Source organism: Myripristis murdjan, chromosome 3 (genome assembly GCF_902150065.1).
Source record: "Myripristis murdjan chromosome 3, fMyrMur1.1, whole genome shotgun sequence".
Classification (NCBI taxonomy): Eukaryota; Metazoa; Chordata; class Actinopteri; order Holocentriformes; family Holocentridae; genus Myripristis; species Myripristis murdjan.
The window spans coordinates 5310260-5325573 of NC_043982.1; the positions used below are offsets into that span (position 1 = coordinate 5310260).

General features: G+C 41.2%; 1 protein-coding gene across 5 annotated transcripts in view; it reads left to right on the forward strand.

Moving 5' to 3' along the window:
- herc1 (HECT and RLD domain containing E3 ubiquitin protein ligase family member 1) overlaps window positions 1-15314 on the forward strand; it is an 80406-nt gene that overhangs the window by 59130 nt on the left and 5962 nt on the right. For all 5 annotated transcript variants that reach the window (XM_030048083.1, XM_030048105.1, XM_030048090.1 and 2 more), the window contains exons 57-75: window positions 153-364; window positions 1648-1768; window positions 3158-3304; window positions 3490-3591; window positions 3776-3949; window positions 4841-5140; window positions 5236-5301; window positions 5442-5567; window positions 6263-6401; window positions 6797-6978; window positions 7218-7373; window positions 7666-7788; window positions 7912-8014; window positions 8278-8447; window positions 11148-11286; window positions 12002-12171; window positions 13115-13284; window positions 13754-13919; window positions 14863-14939. In XM_030048083.1, coding sequence (XP_029903943.1) covers window positions 153-364; window positions 1648-1768; window positions 3158-3304; window positions 3490-3591; window positions 3776-3949; window positions 4841-5140; window positions 5236-5301; window positions 5442-5567; window positions 6263-6401; window positions 6797-6978; window positions 7218-7373; window positions 7666-7788; window positions 7912-8014; window positions 8278-8447; window positions 11148-11286; window positions 12002-12171; window positions 13115-13284; window positions 13754-13919; window positions 14863-14939 — 2843 coding nt within the window. The remainder of the gene's footprint in view (window positions 1-152; window positions 365-1647; window positions 1769-3157; window positions 3305-3489; window positions 3592-3775; window positions 3950-4840; window positions 5141-5235; window positions 5302-5441; window positions 5568-6262; window positions 6402-6796; window positions 6979-7217; window positions 7374-7665; window positions 7789-7911; window positions 8015-8277; window positions 8448-11147; window positions 11287-12001; window positions 12172-13114; window positions 13285-13753; window positions 13920-14862; window positions 14940-15314) is intronic.

The following is a 15314-nucleotide window of genomic DNA, read 5'->3' on the forward strand; positions in this document are numbered from 1 at the left end:
AAATTGTCTGTCTTAATAAAAACTGTCAGTCTTGCATAAAACTGTTGCAAGCCTTTATTATCTAGGCTTAATATAAGCAAGACAGATTGTGTGTTGAGTCATAGCCAGAATTGGTCTTAGAACTGAACCCGCTTGTCACGGTGTGTCCCTAGGAATCAGTCACCAGTATGAAGTGGAATCCTGGCGGTCAGATCCTGCTGACATGTGCCAAAGAGGAGACGGTGAAGCTGTGGGCCAGTCCTGACTCAGGCTCTGGCTCTGGCTGGCGCTGCCTGCAGAGTCTCCGCCACCCTTCCCAGGTCAACGGTGTGGCCTGGTGCAGCCTGCCTGGACATGGCTCCAAGCCCCTCAGCATGCTAGCCACGTATGTTGTCCTATAGGGCTAGAATTTACTATATATGGGCATAAACTGTAAGATTTAATGGTCATATTTTTGTGGTGTCACCCATAGAATATCATGGCAGATTATGAAAGTAGTTACCAAGAACAGTGGGTGCCAGATTGTGAGTGCTCTCCTCAACTCAGTGTCCAACAAGCTATCTTGAACTACAGTCCTTTAGTTGCCATGGATAATAGTTTCCATGGTAGTTCATTTGCCCAATAGTGACATTATGCTAACTGCTTTCTTTTTACTTAAGGTGTTACAACTGTTGCATTATGGCCATTTACAACTGCTGCAAAGTGTATACCTAAGTAAAATTTTGGGGGGAAGGGAATTTCATTGAAAAGTTGTGGGGACAGTTTAATATAGATTTGTTATTAGGTACCAGTGGTAAACAGTCTCCAGTCTTGCTATTGTGAGTGCCTCAACCAATCAGTAAAGTAAGTACTGTGTAGGAAGTTTCAGGATCATAACCTAAACTATACATATATGAAAGAAGTGAGATTATCTGTTTGTACTTGACAGCTTTGATGTCTGTGTGGATAGGCTGAGACAGACATTTTGGGCAGAGATACTGGACATGTAGCAAAGCAAGGTCAACATCCAGACCTTCAAGCGCATCTAAAATATTCACTTCTCAGCAAAATTCCACAACAAAATAGATGCTTCCCTCAATATATTGTGTTTGGTATTTATAGGCTCTGCTGTGGGATTTTCAAGGGGAGACATAGTCCCAGAACAGAGAGACTATTGTTACAGAATTACAAGAAAGGCTTTAAATAACTTTTGATCTGCTGCAGTCTCAACAAAGCATTCTTACTCCTGGCACGGTGTGAATGCAAGGCCATTTGATTCTCATAAAAAAACAAGAAATATTTCCTGCGTGTTGGTGGGTTTACATATGTGACTGTGAGTTTAAACTTCATGTCTGGTCATGCAAGACCACAGCACATGCCGCAGGATTGCTTCGACACATTAATGCATTTTCTATTATGGAAAAACATGCTACCAGTCTGGCGCTTTGCAGGATTAACTCTTAGCACTTTCTAGGATCACACACAAGCTGCTATATGGATTGATTTTCGTGTCAGACGAAATTTCGTTGTATTGGGGAAAATAAAAATAAACGTTAGCAAAAGTACATATCTAGACTTACATATATACACACACATACACACAAATACATGCACACACATATGTATCTACAAACCTGTACATATAAGTTGTGTTTGTGTGTGTATGACTATGTGGCTCTGTGTTTTCAGATGCTGCCAGAATGGTCTGGTATCAGTCTGGACGGTTCCACAAGACACCTCCAGCTTCCCAGAATCCAGCTCCTCTGGCTCAGAGGAATGGTGGGAGAATGAACCAAAGCCTAAATTCAAGGTTTGATGTTATTTTAGTCCTGTTACTGATGATATTACTAATAACATTCTCACACAGCTACATGCATTCCTACACCTAATGTGAAGAACAAATGCAGTTAGCCGGCTTAATGTCAACTGTAAGTTGAGAGATTCAGACAAGTATAAAGATGTAAGTGATGTTAATTTAAGTCAAAGATAAAGGCTTGCTGCAGACCGCCCAAGCTTTTGTGGCAGCCGTGAACCACAAGAGATGATGCACAAACTTGTACAAGACCAGGGTCCTTTTATGGGGTCTTTAAAGCAATGTTCCAACGTTTTGGGCAAAGTACCCTTTTGGTTCGGTTGCTATGGTTATCATTTTATGTTAGCTTAGCATAAAGACTTGAAGTCTATGGGATTCATTAGCCTAGCTCTGTGAAAGTGAGAAAATAACCCTCACAGAAACTCCAAAGCTATCTTATTTACACAGTGTATCGTGTATTTGAAATATAGGTCTTAGAATTAAAAAAAAAAAAAAATCACTGCAATACACAGAAGACTAAATGTGTTGAATGGTTATAGTTCCCCTATCTAATCATTCTTCTAAAACAACTCTTGTGTTTATTGTTTATTTTTTAAATTTTTAAGACATGTATGTCAAATACAAGTATTTCAAATACACATGATACACTGTCTAAATATAATAAATACAGCTTTGGAGTTGCTGTAAGGTGTATTTTTTTCACTTTGAACTGCTAAAATTATTTCTTTTATATTACAGTAAGTTACAATATATAATGCAACACATGTATTGTGCACTGCTGAAAACTGTAGCAGGCTTTACAGAGGAGAATGAGCAGTTCATCTTTCCTTCCACTGCTGAGGTGTTATGTTTTATTGATATCGCAGTTTATGTAGTGCTGCCTTTTTTTGATATTGCTGGCGATGTGGTTCTAAGATTTTTACCTCATTAGGTTACGTACTTTCTTTAAGAATGGCCTTATTCTTCTTGTTCAGATCGCACTGTGAAGGATCACCTGATCAGTTATATTCATGTGTAAATATTTAACAGTTCCACAAAAAAAAATCTATTGTAGTGGGAACTGCAAAAAAGGGGCTTAAAATTACTGAAGGCATCCCTCATCCTCCACCATCATGATTTTTTAATTTCTTTTGCATTTTATGAAGTGCCTAGAGGATTTTTTTGCTTCGAGACCCTGCTTATTTCTGATCCTAATTTTATATATACTGTCTGATCTCTATGTATGTATAGAGTAAAAAATGATCTATAAATGGTTATGCACAAAGTCTAGGAGACATGCTAGGAACATACGTTGGACAAGATCCTCAATGTATTTCAACAAATACACTGCTATATTCTGCTTACTTCTGCTTACTTTTGACCTGTGTGTGCGTGTTTGGCCAACAGTGTTCCCGGTGGTCAGAAGAGGGAGCCTTTTGTGTTTTCCAGCTCAAGGGCCACATCACCCCAGTGAGGACTGTGGCTTTCAGCCCTGATGGCCTGGCCCTAGCATCTGGAGGAGTAGGAGGTCTCATGAACATCTGGTCCCTGCGGGTAATACAGACAAACACAGATGGAGGATAAATATGCACAGAGGCAACACACACACGGGACATACGGTCATACTATAGATAGACACACAGATCCACCAATGTATAGGCAAAACATATAATTTTCCACTCAATTCACTGTGTGTGTGTGTGTGTGTGTGTGTGTGTGTGTGTGTGTCCGTCCAACAGGATGGCTCTGTGCTCCAGACAGTAGTAGCTGGGACAGGGGCCATTCAGAGTATAGTCTGGATCCCAGATGTGGGTGTCTCTGTGTGCTCCAACCGGTCAAAGGTAAGACTGTCACTGTCCAAACTGAGCTTCTCACCACTTCTTACAATCTCAGATTTCCCATTTGGTTCATGTATCCATGACTGCGACCTCCTCAGTAATATAATAATATTTATTTAACTACAAGGTAGTCTGCTTCATCTGTATGTCTTTGTGTGTGTGTCTGTGTGTGTGTCCCACACTCCAGGATGTGCTGGTAGTTAACTGCTCCACAGAGTTCATGGCGTCCAACCATGTGTTGGCCACTTGCCGCACAGCTCTGAAGAAGCAGGGTGTGGTTGGTCTCAACATGGCACCCTGTATGAGGGCCTTCCTGGAGAGACTGCCTGTCATGCTGCAGGAGCAATATGTCTATGAGAAGGTAGGAGGATTTTTTACTTGCTACTAGCCCATGGATATATCTGTTGCGTAACAGCATGAAAAGAGTAACTTATAACAAATCAGAACAGAGGCTTAAAGGACCATACCAGTGATTTTGGATGTTTTTATCTACATCAATTATCCACTCCATTCCCCATAATTAACAAAATGAAAAGGCATTCTTATTCTTTTAAGCAAAGCCACTTGTTTTTGAATTTATTTCGTATTAAGTTGTGCAACTTAAATATACGCCAAGAGCATGAGCAAGTTGTAAGGAAAGAAATACAGAAAAGTAGAGCTTAACTTTAGCCACATTTTCAAGCCGACCCGTTCTTTGCCTGAAAAAGTTTGTCTGAATCAAATCCCTGTAAGATGATGACTGGAGTTTGACTGGGAACCAAAGCTGGCATTAATTAATTCGTCCCCCAGATGATGATCTCTTGCTGAACAGTTTCCCCCTCATGATCCTATAGCTCTGATACAGAGAAGGTAGAGGGAAGGTAGGAGTCACCAAGAATCAAGAGGACTAACTGCTATCATAAAGGCTACAACAAATAAATTTAGATGCCCAATAATTTATTGTGATCAGACAGGCCCATGTTTGCTAGGAGCAGACTCCCAGCTCTAGATAGATAGATAGATTTACTTTATTGATCCCAAACTGGGAAATTCTCAAACAAATACAGTGCTATATTACCCGCAAACAGTTAACAAAAATAAATAAATAAAATAAGATCGCGTCTGCCACTCAGCTGAAACCCTACCTAAGCTGAAAAGTCACATTTTCTTTACAGATTGATATCTATTAAGTAAGAGATTTTTATTTTGTTATTATTTAATTGGCATCAGTGCTTATTGTTAACTGACAGTTCCCTCCCGCCTCATCTTCCAGCCCCATGTAGTATGCGGGGAGCAGCTTGTCCATAGCCCTTACATGCAATGCCTGGCGTCCCTGGCAGTAGGCCTCCACCTGGACCAACTCCTGTGCCGCCCTCCTGTGCCGCCTCACCTCCGACACTGCCCACCCGAGTCTGGCACAGCCATCTGGAGCGCCAGTGAGTGGGCTTGGCTGGACTGCTTCTCGACTACAGTCAAGGCAGCAGAGGCCCTGGCACGGGGCGCCACCTTCCCCGACTCCTTCTCTGTGCCTGACCTGGAGCCTGTGCCCAAAGATGAAATGGCTCTTCTCATGGTGAGGGAGGTTGTTCAGTTGCTCACATGTGCAGGTGTATTTTAACTGTTAATACTTTACTGTACTTCATCATAACCTTTTATTTGTCTGTCCAGGATAATAGTAAATGGGTGTCTGGTATGGATGAACAGATCATGTCCTGGGCCACATCTAGACCTGAGGTAATTAGATTCATACCTTGTTTGATATTAGTCACAGTAAATGGTTCACCAGGCGACATTCATTTTTACCAACTTTTTGACTACTGATTGACAAATGTTATTTGTGTGTGTGTGTGTGTTTGTGTGTTGGATGGTCACAGGACTGGCACCTTGGAGGGAAGTGTGATGTCTATCTCTGGGGTGCCGGGCGGCATGGCCAGTTGGCAGAGGCTGGCAGAAACATCCTGGTGCCAACCACTGCCCCATCCTTCTCTCAGGCACAACAGGTATAAACAACCACAGACACAGTCATGTGTTTGGTTACTACATCTACCCATTGTTTTGAAAAGACGACCAATTCTTGTATGTATTATAAAAGGATATTCTAATCAGTCTAATCACATCTGAAGAGAGGCTTTTTACCCAACCAGGGGGCATTTCCAGCACTGCAAAAACGCAAAATCTTACCAAGATTGTCTTATTTCAAGTCAAAAATGTCTTATTTCTAGTCAAAATATCTCACCTCAGAAGTAAACTGTTTTTAGACAATTTTCACTTGTTTCATTGGCAAAATTTGCCAGTGGAAAAAGTGAAAATTCACTTGAAATAAGTGAAAATTAGCTAGAAACAAGAAACAAATTTTGCCAATGAAACAAGCAAATTTTCACTTGTTTCAAGCAAATTTTCACTTGAAACAAGAGACAATTGTCTTAAAACAAGTTACTTCTGAGGTGATCATGTCTTATTTTAAGTGTAATGAGATATTTTGACTAGTAATAAGACATTTTTGACTGGAAATAAGACAAATAATCTTGGTAAGATTTTGAGTTTTTGCAGTGAGTGACACGTAGAATTGAGAGACTCTCCCTCCTTTTGTTGTCCATTACCACTGGCCCTGTTTCTTTTCATCCCCTCCACCTGTTTCCGCTTTGTCTCCTTACTCTCTTTTCACCATCCTCTGCCCCTGTTGTCCCTCCACTAGGTGGTGTGTGGTCAGAACTGTACCTTTGTGATCCAGCCCAATGGGACGGTGCTGGCCTGTGGGGAGGGCAGCTATGGCCGCCTGGGCCAGGGCAACTCTGATGACTTGCATGTCCTCACCGTCATCTCAGCTCTTCAAGGTGGTGCTGGAAATTTACTGTTATTACATATATTTTATATTCTATATTCTATGTACTACATGTACTACATTGCATATTTAATTAAAAATATGTTTGTATTTTATTTGTGTTTGCAAGTTAGTCTGCACCAACATATCTTACCCCAGTAGGCATAATGTAGATACATTGATTTATTACTTTATTTGAGCAGAAGTAAAATTACTGCCACGAAAATCTGCTTCACTAAAAAACAGCAAATTTTTAAACGTAAATTTAAAATGTACTTGAGTAAAAATTATCTAATAAAAAGTTTGGTTGCCTGTAATCTTTCCCATGGATGATGAACCTGCTGTTGTTAATTACAAGTATCCAAATACATCCACCTGAACAACCTGGTTATCCCCTCTGGCCCTCAGGTTTTGTGGTGACCCAGTTGGTGACATCATGCGGTAGTGACGGCCACTCCATGGCTCTGACGGAGAGTGGCGAGGTGTTCAGCTGGGGGGACGGGGACTATGGCAAGCTGGGCCATGGGAACAGTGACCGCCAGCGACGACCCAGACAGATTGAGGCCCTGCAAGGAGAGGAGGTGGTGCAGGTTAGTCTGCCTCCCTTGAGGAACCTCAACAGTATATTACAAATGCAGGGGATAATGTAAAAGGGCAAAATGAACGGTCACATTGATGACATATGACTTGGGTTTGGAACACCTAATAGTAATGCAAGATTATGCCAAAGATTTGAAAATTCCCCTTTTGGTGCTTCCTAAATGATGGTCTGCATGATCAAAACTTTGCTTGGGTGTAAACAGTATCATCTGTTCCTTTCCTTTACCAGATGTCCTGTGGGTTCAAACATTCAGCAGTAGTGACTGCTGATGGGAAACTTTTCACCTTCGGTAACGGTGATTATGGCAGACTAGGCCTGGGAAACACCTCCAACAAGAAGCTACCAGAGAAGGTCACTGCTCTGGAGGGCTACCAGGTTGGACAGGTAGGACAATAAGCATTGTCTACAAACAGCAATAGGAAAGGCTATACAACCTTTTTTCCAACTATTAGTGTGAGTGTTGGCATTGAGCTATTATAATGATACCTTCTTGCAAATTAGACCTCTGTTGATGTTTTTGCTGAGGTTCTCAGATGATTGCACCATTAGTATTTTCAGACCCACAGACTGAGCCTTTGGTTTTGTATTCTAATGTTGACAGCTTAGATATTTGCAGACTTAGATGCAATAGCTGACTGAGGACTACTTTATCATTTGACTCATATGTCTTCTTCAGGTGGCTTGTGGTTTGAACCATACCCTGGTTGTCTCCGCTGATGGAATGATGGTTTGGGCTTTTGGAGATGGAGACTATGGCAAACTGGGACTTGGCAATTCCACAGCCAAGTCCTCTCCTCAGGTATACACTATGGCACTGAGAGGCTTGCTGCATTAAGATTGATATGTTGACCTCTTTAGCTTGTTATATACAAGCCTGTTTTTGAATACATGTAATGTAGTCTTCAAACGTTGAATTTCCCAGAAAGTGGATGTGCTTTGTGGAATCGGCATCAAGAAAGTGGCTTGTGGAACACAGTTCTCTGTGGCTCTAACCAAAGACGGCAACGTGTTCACTTTCGGCCAAGGTACGCCATGGTTTACTTGCTTTACATTAAATGTGTACATCTTTGACCTTATAACTGAATATGCATATAATGATGAACAGACATTCAGAATCATAGAGAGTAGATTTGGTTTTTGGGGAGTGAATGTTTTCATATTCACAGGCTTGTCTATTTCTCAGATCTATAGAACTGCCCAAAGATTTGTCGTGCAGTTAGCATTACTAACATTATTATTAACAATGCTACTGTTGTTAATAAAATGTTTTTTCCCCTTCTGTTTGAAGACCGCCTGATAGGCTTGCCAGAGGGCCGAGCCCGGAACCACAACCGTCCCCAGCAGGTGCCGGCTCTGTCAGGAATCCTTGTCCAGGATATCGCTGTGGGGGCTGAACACACCCTGGTGCTCACCTCCACAGGAGACGTCTATACTTGGGGCAGTAACTCAGAGGGACAGGTAACCCAGCACACACACACACACACACAGAAAAGCTGAACTGCCTGCAAGGCTGTCAGTCATCCTGCAACACATGGAGCACCAAAAGCAAATTGTCAGTGACGTCAGGAGAAGTGTTATCTATAACCTTCTTCAGGCAGCACCAGTCTTATCTTGGGAGGTCTGGTGATTCATTCCAGTGATTCATCTGACAATGATATCCTGCTTGCAGATAATGTCAGGGATTTTCCTGAGCTTTCAAGCCCCAATCAGGGTTTTATTTTTAGTTAGCAACTGGTTCACCTGAGGTGAAAGCTGTTGACATATTTAATCAAGGTTGTATTTAAGAAAGTAATACCAACGCACAACAAATGAATATTGAACTTGTCTTATTATATCCAGACTTATACACTATATTGCCAAAAGTATTCGCTCGGCTGCCTTCACACACATATGAACATGAGTGACATCCCATTCTTAAACCATAGGATTTAATATGATGTGGGCCCATCCTTTGCAGCTATAACAGCTTCAACTCTTCTAGGAAGGCTTTCCACAAGGTTTAGGAGTGTGTTTATGGGAATTTTTGACCATTCTTCCAGAAGTGCATTTGTGAGGTCAAACACTGATGTTGGACAAGAAGGCCTGGCTCGCAGTCTCCACTCTAATTCATCCCAAAGGTGTTCTCTCGGGTTGAGGTCAGGACTCTGTGCAGGCCAGTCAAGTTCTTCCACACCAAACTCGCTTATCCGTGTCTTTATGGACCTTGCTTTGTGCACTAGTGCACAGTCGTGTTGGAACAGGAAGGGCCATCTCCAAACTGTTCCCACAAAGTTGGGAGCATGAAATTGTCCAAAATGTCTTTGTATGCTGAAGCATTAAGAGTTCCTTTCACTGGAACTAAGGGGCCGAGCCCAACGTCCGAAAAACAACCCCACACCATAATCCCCCCTCCACCAAACTTTACACTTGGCACAATGCAGTCAGACAAGTACCGTTCTCTTGGCAACCACCAAACCCAGACTCGTCCATCAGATTGCCAGACGGAGAAGCGTGACTCGTCACTGCAGAGAACACGTGTCCACTGCTCTAGAGGCCAGTGGTGGCGTGCTTTACACCGCTGCATCCGATGCTTTGCATTGTGCTTGGTGATGTAAGGCTTGGATGCAGCTGCTCGGCCATGGAAACCCATTCCATGAAGCTCTCTGCGTACTGCTCTTGAGCTAATCTGAAGATCACATGAAGTTTAAAGGTCTCAAGCTATTGACTCTGCAGAAAGTTGGCGTCCTCTGCGCACTATACGTCTCAGCATCCGCTGACCCCGCTCTGTGATTTTACGTGGCCTACCACTCCGTGGCTGAGTTGCTGTCGTTCCCAATCGCTTCTACTTTGTTATAGTACCACTAACAGTTGATTGTGGAATATTTAGTAGCGAGGAAGTTTCACAACTGGACTTACTGCACAGGTGGCATCCTATTACATTACTATTACAGCACCATGCTGGAATTCACTGAGCTCCTGAGAGCGACCCATTCTTTCACAAATGTTTGTAGAAGTAGTCTGCATGCCTAGGTGCTTGATTTTATACACCTGTGGTCATGGAAGTGATTGGAACACCTGAATTCAATGATTTGGATAGATGAGCGAATACTTTTGGCAATATAGTGTAGGTTGTGTAGGACATTTGAAAGAAAATGTATTCATTGTTCATAATGCATTTCATCATTTGTTTTGTAATTTTTTTTATTCTAGTGCACATATAGTGCTGTCCTCATTATGAGGTTCTCATCAAGTGATTTCCCCATGTCCAACCTTCTATTACAGCTGATCAGTATCAAATAAGCTTATTATCGTCCACAGGAAATAACTCCATTATGTGATTGCTATCTTCAGTGATTTGCAAATGGTCATTTTTTTTATGATAGAGAGCCAGTCTGTCACTTGAAAACAGTGCTGTGGCATAAAGCACCCTTTTACCAAGCTAAGGCTATTACATAAAGAGTCTTGGATGCTTTTTTTCCCTCAAATGTAAAAATTCAAATCCTATGTAGTTAGTTATTAGAAGACAAAACATATTAACATAACAGAAGTTCAAATGGCAATGTTTCCCTCAAATCTGAACATATCAACATGTGGCTCATAGGTATCTTAAAGTACTGCTCTGTCATTTATAAAATCTTAGCTCAGGCATGTTTGCTTCTCCTCCATGTTTTCTTCCACTCTGCGAAATGTGAAAATGACCATTTGCAGGGACAACATTTAAAAATATGACATCAAGCAAAAGATTATTTAAAATGAATAAAGTAGATGTAGTTTCTTAGTCAAGAATGTAGATTTCTGTAAATTTTTTCTTTCAGTCAATTTGCTTTTCTTACTGGCTTTTCTATCCAAAGTGTTTTTATTTATTTTATTTAACCTTTATTTAACCAGGAAATCCCTTGAGATTAAAATCTCTTTTTCGAGGGAGACCTGGCCAAGAAGAGTACACCATTACAGAGTTACAAAAATGCTGAAATAAAACACGTTAAGAACAGACAAAGGACAACAGACACATACAGCAAAATCCAGCTTAGCAATAGCAATTGCACTCTTCAGTAACACAGTTTTTTTTATCAGAGCTTTGAACTCTCCGAGGGAGACCAAATCATTAAGCTGTAATATGTTCTGAAGATTGTTCCATGTTTGAGGGTATGTTTGTTGACAGATACAATTGTTTTCTAGCTGGGTCTGGGCCACACAAACCATGTGAGAGAACCTACACTGGTGACAGCCCTGCAGGGCAAGAACATCCACCAGATCTCTGCAGGGCGCTGCCACAGCGCAGCATGGACTGCTCCATCTGTGCCCCCCAGAGCACCAGGTTAGAGCCACACTGTTCTGCACATGGGACACAGGCAGTGCCCCTTGCTGCTGCCATCTAATGGGTAGATACTTTATCATTTGGGTCAGATTTCCTACAGTTATGCTGGGACATGTAGTGAATACCAGAGCAAGGCACAGCACATTGTTATGAGACAAGATACCGTCATTGTTTGCTGAACAAAAGCTGAGGAATTTAATGTATTGTGAATGTCCAAGAGCTGCCCTGCTTTTAGTCCCAGTTATTGTTTCAGCAATGGCTTATATGGGCCAAAACATGTTTTGCATTCAGTAGTAGTAGGAAATAGGAAAATATGTGAGAGGAAAAAAAACAATAAGAAAAAAAAAATATATATACATATATATCGATATCTATCGATCGATCGATAGATATCGATATATGAAAGCAAGATGCTGCTCTTGGCAGCTGCCACAAAACACAAGGAGACCTAAACATTATCTCTTGACACAGTATAGATATTTATTTCTTTAATTTTATTTTCATTTTCTTTCATTTATTTATATACTACTTTGTCTGTGTACTTCCCAGAAAATTGACTTATTCCCTTGGTGTCCTTTTGGATTTTTTAACATATTGCTTTTAAAACTGTGTGTTTTTATGTTCAAAGGAGCAACCTTGCAAGTCAGATTCCATATATATGCAAACTTCCTTGGCTAATGAGGCACTTTCTCACCCTGATGCTTGTGCTCCTCAGGTTCGTCGGTGCCTCTCCAGCTGGGCCTGCCCGTGGTGGTGCCTCCCCAGTACAGTGGTCTGAAAGAGGTGAGCATTGAGGCAGTGAGGGCCCGTCTCCGCCTCCTCTACCACTTCTCTGACCTCATGTACTCCTCGTGGAGACTGCTTAACCTCAGCCCCAACAACCAGGTAAACAAGGAATGTGCATATACACACACGTTTTTCCCAAGCCCAGTCAGATAAAACCATTCTGAGAACTCTTTTAATTTGTTAATAATTTCTGTTTTCACAGTACTAGCCATCATGATGCTATTCAGCATCTGATTTTGAAAGCTTTTCAGCCTTTTTTTTTTTTTTTTTTTTTTTTTTACAGGGGTTTGTTATACACTCCTGATCAAAATCTTAAGACCAGTTGAGAAATTGCTAGAATTTACATTTTGCATTGTTGGATCTTACGAAGGTTCTAAGTAGAGCTTCAAAATGCAAAAAGAAGAAATGGGAGTGAGACAAAAAAAAAAAAAAATTGAGTAACCATTAAACTGAAATAGGCTGTTCATCAGCTGATCAAAAGTTTAAGACCACTGCCTTTAAAAGCCTAAATCTTTGCAAAAATGTGGATTCAGTGTCATTTTCTGTCAGTTATCCACACTGTCATGACCTCCTGATGGCAAAGGCAAAAAAGCATATGCTGGATGTGTCCATTTTTGCCAATTGAATTTCAGCTTGTCCAACACATGAGATGGATATTTGTAAAATGTGATGCTGAATTCAGTCTTTTGCAGCAGCATTAACAAACTGTTACATTTTCAGTATTAACTGTTTATATCAGCTTGGAGTGTTTTTGTCTTAAATGAACACAGTTTAGAAGATGCTGACAGTATTCTGCCATGTGAAGACTGTTCTACATGAGATCTGGCATTTACACCTACACTGCTTGGCCTGATGGTGGTGCTATAATTAATCATCAAACTTTTAATCTCGAAAGGTCATAACAGCTACACCACTGGCTTAACTTTCTGAGGCATTATGTTACTGATTGGCTCAAGTGGTGCTTACATCTTTTATTATGGTGATATGGTTCCTTTTTTAACCTCATTATGTAATGATTGAAAATACAACACTGACTTTCCAGAGCTGTACCTCCCACTACAATGCTGGCACTTGGGGGATTGTCCAGGGTCAGTTGAGGCCACTACTGGCTCCGAGGGTCTACACTCTGCCAATGGTGCGCTCCATAGGCAAGACCATGGTGCAGGGCAAGAACTACGGGCCTCAGATAACTGTCAAGAGGATCTCCACACGGTCAGTACTACATTGGACCCCGTGTGTGTGTGTGTGTGTGTGTGTGTGTGTGTGTGTGCGCATGCATGTGTAACCTCTCACCCATTACCACAGTACACCTGCAGTTCTTGCTGAATAAAGGTTGGAAAACTCGCTGTGAAAGTGGACTGGACACAATCAGTGAATTGAGATAATCACAGTAGTGCCAGCTGTGGCTGATTTCGTGAACCTTGGGACCATTACTAAAATCTAACCTGATCCCCAGTTTTTTTGTTTGTTTTTTTCTTCAAATGGCAGTTTGGCTAGCCATGCCTACTATAAAACTAACTTCAGTGCAGTGCATCTACTAATGGCATGAAGTATTATATATTTGCTTGGACCATGAATGACCTCTGAACATGAAATTGTGACATATAGCTTCATTACATTTTGCCTTTTCACTTATTTCTAACAACCGTCTCCTCTCTCCTTGATCTCTGCCTCTCTCCAGGGGGCGTAAGTGTAAGCCCATATTTGTCCAGATCGCCCGTCAGGTTGTAAAGCTGAATGCCTCAGACCTACGACTGCCGTCCAGGGCCTGGAAAGTCAAGCTGGTAGGGGAGGGGGCTGATGATGCAGGAGGGGTCTTTGATGATACCATCACAGAAATGTGTCAGGTATGGACAACTCTGCCATATAGAGATACCATGACATATTAATTAATCAGTTCCTTGTGGCTTAAAGGGTGTAACCCTAACCCTAAACATGCAGCTCTCTCCTGTTGATTACAAGCCTAGCAACTGAAATCCCTTTAGAGCTGGGTTAGTTTTGACAGATTTTAAAGAGATGCATTATATATTAATCCAACTATTGTTAGCTACCCAAACGTCCTCTAGCATGTAAGTGTAACAGTTGTGAGTTCAGTTCTGGTACCAGAACCCAGATCCAGAAAAGTTACTACCTTGACAGCCATGGTAATTCTACACTTGTGGTTCAGTGTGGATGGTGCAAATAATATCTTTTTTTTCCCCTCATTATTATCCAACCTGACAGATTTGGCACATCCTTCCTGTTTACCACCACTGTGGCACCAATTTGTCTTGGTCATATGGCAGTCACATGGTCATACAAGTTCTTTATTAAGCAGTGTCTAATGACAGGAGTCCTGTAATCCTTTTCTCATAAGCAAATGAATGCATTTCCTAACATTACACAGTGCAAGGACATTCTTTGATCTATTATCATGGACCACTGCATTACATAAGATTTATTCACTGAAAGATATATGATAGTCTGGTCTGTAAACATGCTGTTATTTAAACATTACTTCTATGTATGTGCCTAATATGCTATAAACCATGTTTGTTGCTTACATTTCTACATTCTCCATTGAAGGCAACTGATAAATCAGAGAGCCAGAGAGATGAGATCACTTTGCAAAATAAACAGATTTTAATGTGTATGTCATAGCCATAAATGTGTCATGGCACTGCACACAATTTGTACTTGTTTGTTAATATTCTAAACTAGTCTGAAATTTACTGGATGTCGTATGATACTAATGACGTTTTTCCGTGTGTGTGTGTGTGTGTGTGTGTGTGTGTGTGTGTGTGTTTGTAGGAGTTGGAGACAGGAGTGGTTGACCTGCTCATCCCCTCCCCCAACGCGACAGCAGAGGTGGGCTACAACAGGGACAGGTGAGTACTTTCTATGGTCTGGCTCACTTATTAATGGCAGCAGAGAAAATACAGTCTTAAACTTTCTTTTCTGCTGGGAGATTTCTAATTACTACTAATGATTAATACACAATATATAAACTATAGGGCCTGATATCTGTCCTTTTTTCCCCAAATAGACATCCAGTCATTTATTCAAACTCGTAGAGTAAAGGTTTAGCTTCCTGTAAATACTGGATGTTTCAAAGATTCTTGAATAAGCATTTGCATTTCATGCACATGTGCATCTCTTTCTGCTGCCCCTTCCAGTTTTATAGAGTTTTCATGGTCAGCTGCAGATGCGCAATAACTTTAGAGAAAAAGAACTCTGAAAATTGCACATGCTCGGACAGGTGG